The following is a 9,699-nucleotide window of genomic DNA, read 5'->3' on the forward strand; positions in this document are numbered from 1 at the left end:
CACCCCCACCCCATCCAACTCTAGCCTTTCTTAACCTCAAGCACAGAGAGCACTCCTTGTCTTCCCCAGCACTCAGGTGAGGATTCATAGCCCAGGAGTAACTGCATGTTAATTCCTTCCTGGAGACGAGTTTCAATCCCCTCCTCAATCAACTCTGAAGTGGGGCTAGCCGTGGAGAGAGGCTGCGACTGACACAAAGGGGCTGCCCCCCCCTCTCTCAAACCCATCCGATGGCTCCACCTCTCACCCACCATCACCAATGTGATTCTTAAAGACCTCAGAAGTAGAAGCCATCAGCCCCCAACACCCGCTGCCCCCACCCCCCAGTTCTATAGGAGCCAAGGGCCGCCCTTCCCTTCAGGAAACATCCCCCACTGCCCAGCGGTGAGCAAACCTCTTCCTGCAGGTGTGGTGGTCCCATCAGAACCCACCTGGTCCTGGCTGTCTGGCCATTATGACACCTGACTTGGAAGAAGCTGACCTGTTAGCCCAGAAACTTTCCACTCACGGCTGGCTGAGCAAGGCCCAGCCTCAGACACACCCATGAGCCCTGAGCCCAGCCACACCCACCCTTGCCCAGCTACATCCTTCCCCTCCCCTCCCCGCCCCTCTCCAACTGCTATTTTCAGACAACCCGTCAGGAGCCCTCTGAGGGCGGTGCCTGGCTGGCACCCTTGGGAGGGACCCCTTCTCTCGGAGGAGGGGGACACAGCTCCACACCCACCTCCACCACTAGGTTAACTGTCAGCGCCATGAAGTTCCCCTACTCTTTGAATATGAAAAATGGGAACCCTGTATCCCCACCAGGGTTAGCGGGATATTATCTAGAAGAGGGTGGGGTGCGGTCAGGCCCTAGTAAGATGGTCCTCCTCTGCCCCTGCATGGTACAAACCGGCCTCCTCTCTCATTGTCCCCCTGCCCAGGGCAGCCCCACCTGGACGCCAGCCCTGGATGCTCTGCCTGCAAGGAAGCCCCCCAACCGGCATTTATATAACAACAACATAAGCATTTTATTTTTTCATTAAGCTTCTTAGTCTCTTAGTATCACAATGGAATGATGAGAAAAGAACAAAAAAATCTCATGAGTCTGCCGATCTCTAACAGAGCAGAGACTTCAAGGCAATCGGGGGGAGGGGGTTGGTAGAAGTGCCAAAAATTCCAACATCACATCTCTCCATAGCCGACGAGGCCGGAGGGGGCAGGGAGATGGAATGGTGAGAAGGTGGCACTGTCCCAGTGGTCCTTGGCATTTCTGTCTCACGAATGACTGGCGCATGATCTGCACGGAGCACCCGCAGGATCTCCTGGTGCCCAGCCACATGGCCCTCCGCCTACCCAGATGTCCAGGCTCTCCAACCAGTGATAAGACACACACCGCAGCCAGTTCTGCTGGGTGGGCAGCAGGAGAGTTGCATGGAGGAGGGCGGAGGGCAGGCCACGCTGCGCAGGGTGTAAGAGTCAAAGGAGTGACCGAGGCTCGTCCGGGAGACAGCTGTGGCGAACAGCTGTGGTGGAAGGCGAGTGGTGCAGGTGGCGGCCCTCCAGATAGCAGGCAGTCCCTCCGGGAAGCAGGCACCTAGAGCTTCACAGTCCCCGGGGGCAGGCTGTCGTTGCAGAGTCTGTAGTATTGCAGGTCGTTGACCAGTCTGTGCACATTCTGGGTGAACGAGGGCAGGTCCTGGAAGGCATGGGCACAGCTGCAGCCTGGCCGCACCCAGCACCCCACATCACCCACCTGCCCACCAGCACTTCCACCCCAGGGTGTGCTCGAGCTCCCAAACATTGTACGCAACAGGCTACTTCCACTTCTTTCCGCACCCTGTGAGCGCACAGGCACTGCGGGGAGAAAGATCATGGCGAGGCTGCCCTCGTGTGCATGGCCAAGCTCTGAGGCACGGAGGTTAGGAAACCTGTCTCAGTGACAAGGCAGGAGGGAAAGGGGCACTGGTCGGGCTGCCTGTGTGTCTCTCCTTCACCGCGTCCTGTCCAGCATGTCCGCAAACTCCTCTTCCCAGTGCTCCAGGCCGGCCCTACCACTTAAGGCTGACACCCTGGCAGGAGCCCGCCTGACCCGTGATCTCACCTGCTGACCACCACCCACTGGGCCACAGACTGCAAACCGAGAGGCTCCTCGCAGCTGAAACCCCATACCCTACCAGGCAGCACCAGGAGGTGGCCGAGGTTCACACCCTCATCTTTCGATCGTGAATACTGATGCCGGACCACACAGCAAATGTGAGTAACACCAATGGCTCCCTGTCACAGAATGGGCGGTTCCATCTGAAATTCCACTGGCCGGGGGCTCAGAGAACAGCAAGGCACTTCCAGCCCCCCTCCTCCCACCGCCCTTTCCCTGGCTCCCCTCCCCTTCAAGCTGCAGCACAAGGCCTGCCTCTGCCAAAAAGGGCCTCAGACGCCTGTTTCCTGGCTCCAAGTGGCAGGTCCGCGCCGCTCCGCTGAGCTCTCAGTGCCCTGGCCCACCTGCTGTGGATAGCGCATGCAGGCCTGGAGCCAGAGTGCCAGGCGTGGCCCACCCCCTGCTCTCCATTCCCAAGTTCTGTACCTGCCAACTGAGGGCTGGCCTTTCTGAGCCTGGGTTCACCTGGGAATGGGGTTAACAGGACCCACGCATCAGAAAGCCAGTGCGGCCCATGGCGCTGCTGTGCCAGGCTTCCCACCAGGCCTTATCAAGGCAGAGACGGTGCCCACCTCCTGCCCAGGCCCTGCGAGGAGCTGGCTTCAACCAGACAGTGAGTGAGTGAGTGAGTGAGTGAGTGAAGGATTCCTTTATGTCCTCCTCAGGAAAACATACCAACAGGTCTCTTTTAAATCAGCGGCTTCCAAATTCCACTCTGAATTTCCTGGTGGACACAGGAATCCATTTCTGTGTTTTACCCAGGAGCTTTGATACGTGGCTAAATTTGGAACCCACTGCTTTAAATCAAGAAGTTGACTGACAATGCTTCAGCAGAAACTGAGCATTAAATATTAGAATTTGGACTCCAGAGCAGCAGTCGCCCACCGGGGGTCCGCGGACCTGGTGGTCCACGAGGTCCGAAAGGCTGGAGACCGCTGCTCTAGAAAAAGGAAGGAAACACCCAGTGGCTGAAGTGAACTTTAAGCCCAAGAGCAAACAGGGTAAGTGCCAGGGAAGAAAGACTCCAAGACAAGGAAAACAGGAGCCGAGTCTGAGAAAAGCTATCCTGATACACATCACGGCCGGGACAAACAAGGAGGATGCAGGGTTTTGCTCCAGCAGGAGCGGCACATCCATCTGAAGACTGAAGGGAGTCCGTAGACAGGGGCAAGCACTGGAGTCACAACCCCAAGGATGTGGGTGGAAGAGATCCCACTTCAAGTGGGAACTGGTCAAAGGCAGAAATGACTTATCCCTTAAGAAAAGCTCCAGGAGAGCTGACCGGCAAGCAGCAGAGGCTTCCAGCAAAAACGGGCAGGGGGGCACGCGCACGAAAGTGAGTGCTCAGAAAAAGGCCCAGGACAGGAAACACTGGGCACCAGGGGAGGACAGCCCACCAGACCTTCCCCGGGCCAGAGGGTGAACACTGTGAGGCTCCTCCCAGGACCTGGTAGCAGGTCAGGCCACACAGAGCCAGGCGGGTGGTCTGGGAAGAGCCGGGGTCCCATCTCTAAGCTGGGGGCCCGCCCAGGGAAGCAGCTGCGGACCGCCCATCTTCCTGCCTGTCTGCAAGTTCGGCCGCCGTGACTCTCAGCCCACGAGGAAACAGCAGCTGGTCAGTGGTGTGCTCGAGGGGGACAGTAAGTACCAAGAAGCCGAGACAGAGCAGCGGGGCTGCCAGGGCCAACGCTGGGCCCAGTGGCGGATGAGGTGAAAACACAGTGCCGCTGCAGCCAACACTGGGGAGAGCACGTACCCCTCCACCAGGCATAGCACCGCGTCATCAGGAATGGCACGCGCTGCCTCAGAGCCACCGGGGTACAAACCACACAAGAAAGCAGCCTGTCCCTCACTGAGCCCACACCACCCTCCCTTCAGCCTGGCCTCTCTCCTCACCCGATCCATCTTGAAATTCCGCCCCAGCACATTTTTCTGGTTGGCATCCACGCCATCACAGCCGGTCAGGAACTCGGGGAGGAAGGCTGCAAAGAAGCCGTCAAAGTCCACAGAGGCCATGTTGTAAATGGCGATGCCGATCTCCTCCTGCAGAAGGTCGTGGGACTTGTGGACCAGGACCTGCAGCAGCACGTTCACAAACTGAAACAGCATGGTGGTCCGGAAGATCTTCTGCAGACAGAGCCCAGAGTGAGTGCTGGCCGCGAGCGGGCTCAGGGCCCCTGGGCCTCCCCAGGTCCCCGACCAGGGCCCAGCACCTTTGATGAGGAACCTTTCAGAGAAATGGGCACTTACCTTGTGGTACAGCTTCTGCTTGGTGTTGAGTGTCTCCAAGTAAAAGAGGTTTTGTTTAAATAGGTGGATGTCAGGCTGGAGAAAGGACTGTCCAAAAGCCTGTCCAAGAAATAAGACCACCATTCTACAAGCAGCATTAAACTCCACCAGGCCAGGCCTTCTGGGCGCCCTTCCCCACGCCGGAGTGGCTCCTTCTGCCGATGCAGGGTAGGGACCTACTATCTCCAGTCTTCCAGCCTGTCTGGTCAGATCTCAGGAATGTCCCCACATAGTCTTATCTCTTAAGTCCTTCCCACTGGGCCTGAGTTCTTTTGGTCTCATTCTACACCTTTGACAGCTTGTTTGGAGGTTCTACCAGGGGAGTGCAGCTACTCGTATACCCTTAACCGAAGACCGGTTCTCTCCTCTGGGGGGAAGGTCGCCCTCTTTGACCGAGCACGCAGCTTCGGGAGGGACGCACATGGATCGGTGAGGGAGGAGGGGACACCCGCCTAGCCAGCCAGGTCAGCCGAATCAACCCTGGCAATCAATGGGGTGACAGATGTCACAGCCAGATCGCCCTCACATCCTCATCCTACATCTTTTGTAATGAACCTCTGGACTCCTTCAGGAAGACTTATCTTTGAAGCAAGAAGCTAAAAACTAAGACAAATTGCTCAGCCTCCCCTCAAGCCAACCACTCAAACTCCCATAAGCCCTCTCCCTGGCATCCCAGGTCTTAGAAACCAAAAATCCTTAGAGGCTTGTCACAACCAGCTGCCTCTGCTTTGGAATTAAGCAATAGCAAGTTTTTAAACTGCTTTGCAATTTCTGAGCTGTAAAAGTTAGGACACCCCGCCCCCCGCCAAAAAAACAAACAAACAAAAAAAAACCTCACAAAGAGCCTTGTGCCAATGAAGACTGGGAAGAGTGGGGCAGGCCAACGAAAGGCAGACCAGTCATGTGCAGGACACCTCCTAGAATAAGCCAGGGCCGGCTTGTCATTCTGACCCCCGGCTCCTAAGCTACAAGAAGGGTCTTGTAACTCCTGCTGCAGTGATCTCTATGATGCCCACTGGTTTCCACTCACTTATTTTTCAAGTCAGGTTTACTGAAGTCTAACACAGAGTAAATCCCACCCCTCCATCCCCCCCGCCCCCGACCAAGGGTCACCATTATATAATTCTGACCACACCATCCAGTGTCTAACCACCATCACAATGGAGATACAGACACCTCCAGCTCCTCAAAGTTCCCTCTGGCCTCAGGCAACCACTGCTTGTTTCCTGTCCCTCGAGGCCTGCCTCTTCCAGAACATAATAGAATGCAATCATGCCAAGCATGTCAAACTCACAGCTGGCAGGCTGCATGCCTCATTTAAATGAATGAGGCATGCGGCCCATTGGCCGCCAGTTTGACATGCTTGAATTGTAGACAGTCTTCTGAATCCAGCTTCTTCACCTACCATAACGTATTTACGTTGCCGTTTGTATAATAATATGTTCTTTTTTTATTTTTATTTTTTGGTTAATCCTCACCTGAGGATATTTCTCCATTAATTTTTAGGGAGAGGAAGAGACAGAGACACACTGGTTGCCTCCTGCATGTACCCCGACCAGTGTTGGGAACCTGCAAATGAGGTACATGACCTTGACCAGAATTGAACCCAGGACCTTTCAGTCTGAGGGCCAATGCTCTATCCACTGAGCCAAACCAGCTAAGGCTGTTCCTTTTTTTTTTTTAATCCTTACCTGAAGATATGTTTATTGATTTGAGAGCAAGAGGAAAGGGGGGAGTAAGAGAAAGAGAGAGGGAGGAAGGGAGGGAAGAGAAAAAGAGGAAAGAGAGAGAGAAAAACATCAATGTGGGAGAGAAACATTGATCAGTTGCCTCTTGTGTGCCTCTGACTGGGAATCGAACCCACAACCTTTTCGTGTATGGTATGATACTCCAACTGACTGAGCCACCCGGTGAGGGCAATATGTTCCTTTTTATTGCTGAGCAGCAGGCTCTTACATGCATGCATCACTGTTTACCCACTACCAGCAATAGATATTTGAAATGTTTCCAGCTTTTGGCAAGTTTTTAAAAAGCCACTATAAACACCTCTGTACAAGTGAGTATATGGTTTCATGTATCTTAGGTAAAATACTTAGAAGTGGAAACTGTTTTTCCAATGTGGCTTTTACCAATCCTGTCTACCAAAGAAGACTTAAAAAGCGAGGACAGAGGTTAAGAGGAAGGCAGAGGGGACAAACAGTACTCCACACCGAAGTCTGCGGGGGGTGCTGGCGATGGAAGTTCAGCAAAGTGATTGCAGGAAGCCCAGGGATAGGCATGTGCTTTTCCAGAGAGATCCCCCGGCAAGGAGTTCGGGTGCAGGCGTGCATGTGTGCTGGTGGGGGGCTGAAGGGTGAGGAAAAGCAAGCCCTGAAAAAACAAAACGAAAACCTTCCACTTTAATCTAGACTCTGAAGACAAATTGTATGTATGCAACTGAGTGCAGAGCAAGGAGAGCACCTGACAGCCGGCCGCCCTGGCAAGGGGAGGCCACCGTCTTCACAGCAGGTGTGGTCCGCCCCTGGCAGCTCGCTCTCTAGGCTGTAACAGTCACACTTGATCTGAGAGGGGGCACCGAGGCACAGGCAGGGCCTCTCCCAATTCTGTTCTGGCCAGAATTCTCTCTACAGCTGCAGACCATGGGCCCTTCCTCCAGAGACTCCTATTCAGTCGCTTCCAGTGGAGGAGAGCCCTGTGGAGCTGAGGCCGTGTCATCCCACCCGGCACAGGGAGAGACTGGGGTTCCGAGGTGAAGGAAGCACACAGCACTAAGGGGCAGAGCTGAGCTCAGACCGCACTAAGGCTTCAGAGGCGGCACGTGTCGCAGTGGCCACGTTAGGGAGTGGGGCTGAGTGTCAGAGAAGCCACGGGACAGGCAGCAATGGACCCAGGTGTCCCGAACGAGGCCTGTCTGTTCTCAGGCCCCAGGGCAACCTCAGCCGTGCTCCCACGTTACCTGCATGATGGCACTGAACTGAGGCTCATTCTCCATCTGCTCCTCGGCAGCCCCCCTCTGGACACTGGCCAGGACCGTGGACTTGAAGAAGTACCTCCAGTTGTGATGGAGTATCCGGAAAAGGAGCTCAAACAGCTCAGCCTTCACGTCAGGGGAGGGGCGCTGCAGAGACACACAGAGACCCTCAAACCTTCTTCTCCTGCGGCTCAGGAGCTACTCACAGCCCAGGCCCAGAGCAACAAAGAGGTCTCAGAGATGCCTGGCAACAGCAGGGTCAGCTTCCCACCCACACCCCTGTCCTATCAAGGCCCCCGAGTCAGCAGGTCAAACCAGGAGTACTTCGGCAGAGACAGGGCCGCCTGGGACACAATGTCTGGGTCGGTGCCAAGGGGCCCTGTTCTGATGGACACACTCAGCTTTTCAAGCTCAGAAAAGGCTACTAAATGGAAGAACAACTAGGAAAATGGCTTTTCTATTCAGAAAGCGGCTATCTCATCTGCCATAGAGTCTTGGTAGTTGTTCCTTTTCCCAGGATAAACAACACTGTCCAACTAACCTGCTGATCCTATACAACTGCAAAAGCTAAAGACAAGTAAGAAACCTTAAAGCAGATCTACCCTCCATAAAAAATGGGCTGAAGGGGCGCTTAGGAGCCACAGAAAGCAGCAGCAGAGGGCCTGGGGGAGGCAGGACCTCCAGGGGAGGGGGAGCAGCTTGCAGGGCTGACTGCTCTCTGGGCCTGTCTCCTCTTTCACTGGCAGCTGGGATTCTGGGATGAGGAGAGGAGAGGGAGGCGGGCTCAGCAATATTTTCTAATTTGAACAAAAATCTCCAAGTCACTAGAGAGTATGACAGGTCATATTATTCCAGATGGGTCTCGAGAATTCAAAATGATAAGGTCCAGATAGATTTAATTCAGCTGGTTAAGATGAAATTGAGACAGAAGGCATGAGCTTCTATGGCAGGAATCCTTACAGGGCCCACATGTGTTTAATGATGCAAAGCAAGTGGACTCACTTAAGCCTTAATATGGACAGTTAAAAAGGTTAGCTCTTATTTACGTAACTATTACATAAAATTTAAATAATCTACTTATTCTGGATCTTGTCATGCTCTGTCTGTTTTCCAGGAAGAACAGAGAACTTTGCTATAACAAGAAAAGCTTTGGATCATTCTGAAAACTTGCCTTGTATCCTTCAGATCATGAATGCTCTTGATAGGAAAAGTACATCCTATATAATAAAAGGCTAATAAGCAAATTGACCAAACGGCGAAACGACCGGTTGCTATGATGCGCACTGACCACCAGGGGGCAGACGCTCAACGCAGGAGCTTCCCCTGGTGGTCAGTGCACTCCCACTGGGGGGAACACTGCTTATCCAGAAGCTGGGCTCACAGGATGGCGAGCACAGTGGCGGTGGTGGGAATTTCATGCACTGGGCCAAGTTCGTTATAATGTTTGCTGTAGAACACTATATATTCACCTAAAGTTATAAACTCTTTGCCAGGGAGGCTGATCTTTACCAACAACCTTGCTTACACTAGGCTAGTGCTAATTAACTCAGCCAATATAAAAATATTGTACCAAGCTAAAGGCATTCTTTCTTGGAAAAAATTATTTTACAAAAATAAAATAAAATAACTAACAAATTAACTTTAAAACACAATTTAAAGTTTTAAAACACAATTTAACTTTAAAACGCATTTTCCTTACTTCCCCAATTGGACAGGACAAGCCCAGCTGCTTATACCTCAGCAATGATGGGGTACACCTGCTCCATGCTCAGGGAGATGATGCTAGGAAGGAAGGGCTTGAACACCTGGCCAGGTTCCTGTACCACCACCTGCAGGATCTTCAGGAACTTCTCGACCACCCGGCAGCCAGTGCTGCCTTCGTGGAGGATGCTCTCTGCTAATTGTTCTCTGCAGACAAAAGAAACCACACAGTAGCCAAGGAATGTTTCTCTGGGACCAGCATGAAACCAACACTGTGGCAAGTGAAGAAGAGGAGCAAAAAGTCCCACACTTCGTAGCTGGGCCCCACCACTTCTTGAAATTTGAAAAGTGTGGACAACAGGTGTGTGGTTACCTGGTAAACATATTGAGGAAAGTCTGTATGATCTGTTCAGTGAAAGGCACACCCATCTGTACTCTAAGGCCTCGAAACAAAGTGAGGAAAAAGCTCAGCATCTCATCAGTCACATCTAAACAAAGGACAAAGCAAATGATCAGAAGCCTGCACACAGGGATAAACGGAAGCCCCTGGCTTGACAGACTTCCTCTTGCAATCTGCTCTATCATCTCTCTAAGGCTTCCT

At 53.1% G+C, this 9,699-nt stretch overlaps 1 protein-coding gene across 3 annotated transcripts in view; it reads right to left on the reverse strand.

Moving 5' to 3' along the window:
• Positions 1 to 985: 985 nt before the first annotated feature.
• Positions 986 to 9,699, reverse strand: part of XPO6 (exportin 6) — a 130,193-nt gene continuing 121,479 nt past the window's right edge. For 2 of the 3 annotated variants that reach the window (XM_006756854.2, XM_015559504.1), the window contains 6 exons: positions 9,472 to 9,586; positions 9,134 to 9,305; positions 7,383 to 7,544; positions 4,388 to 4,486; positions 4,034 to 4,264; positions 986 to 1,678 (listed from right to left, as the gene is read on the reverse strand). In XM_006756854.2, the coding sequence (XP_006756917.1) occupies positions 1,577 to 1,678; positions 4,034 to 4,264; positions 4,388 to 4,486; positions 7,383 to 7,544; positions 9,134 to 9,305; positions 9,472 to 9,586 (881 nt within the window). In that variant the 3' untranslated portion in view covers positions 986 to 1,576. Of the gene's footprint in view, positions 1,705 to 4,033; positions 4,265 to 4,387; positions 4,487 to 7,382; positions 7,545 to 9,133; positions 9,306 to 9,471; positions 9,587 to 9,699 lie in introns of all 3 variants that reach the window. The other variant, XM_015559505.1, reaches the window with a different exon arrangement.

Source organism: Myotis davidii, unplaced genomic scaffold, assembly GCF_000327345.1.
Source record: "Myotis davidii unplaced genomic scaffold, ASM32734v1 scaffold934, whole genome shotgun sequence".
Lineage (NCBI taxonomy): Eukaryota > Metazoa > Chordata > Mammalia > Chiroptera > Vespertilionidae > Myotis > Myotis davidii.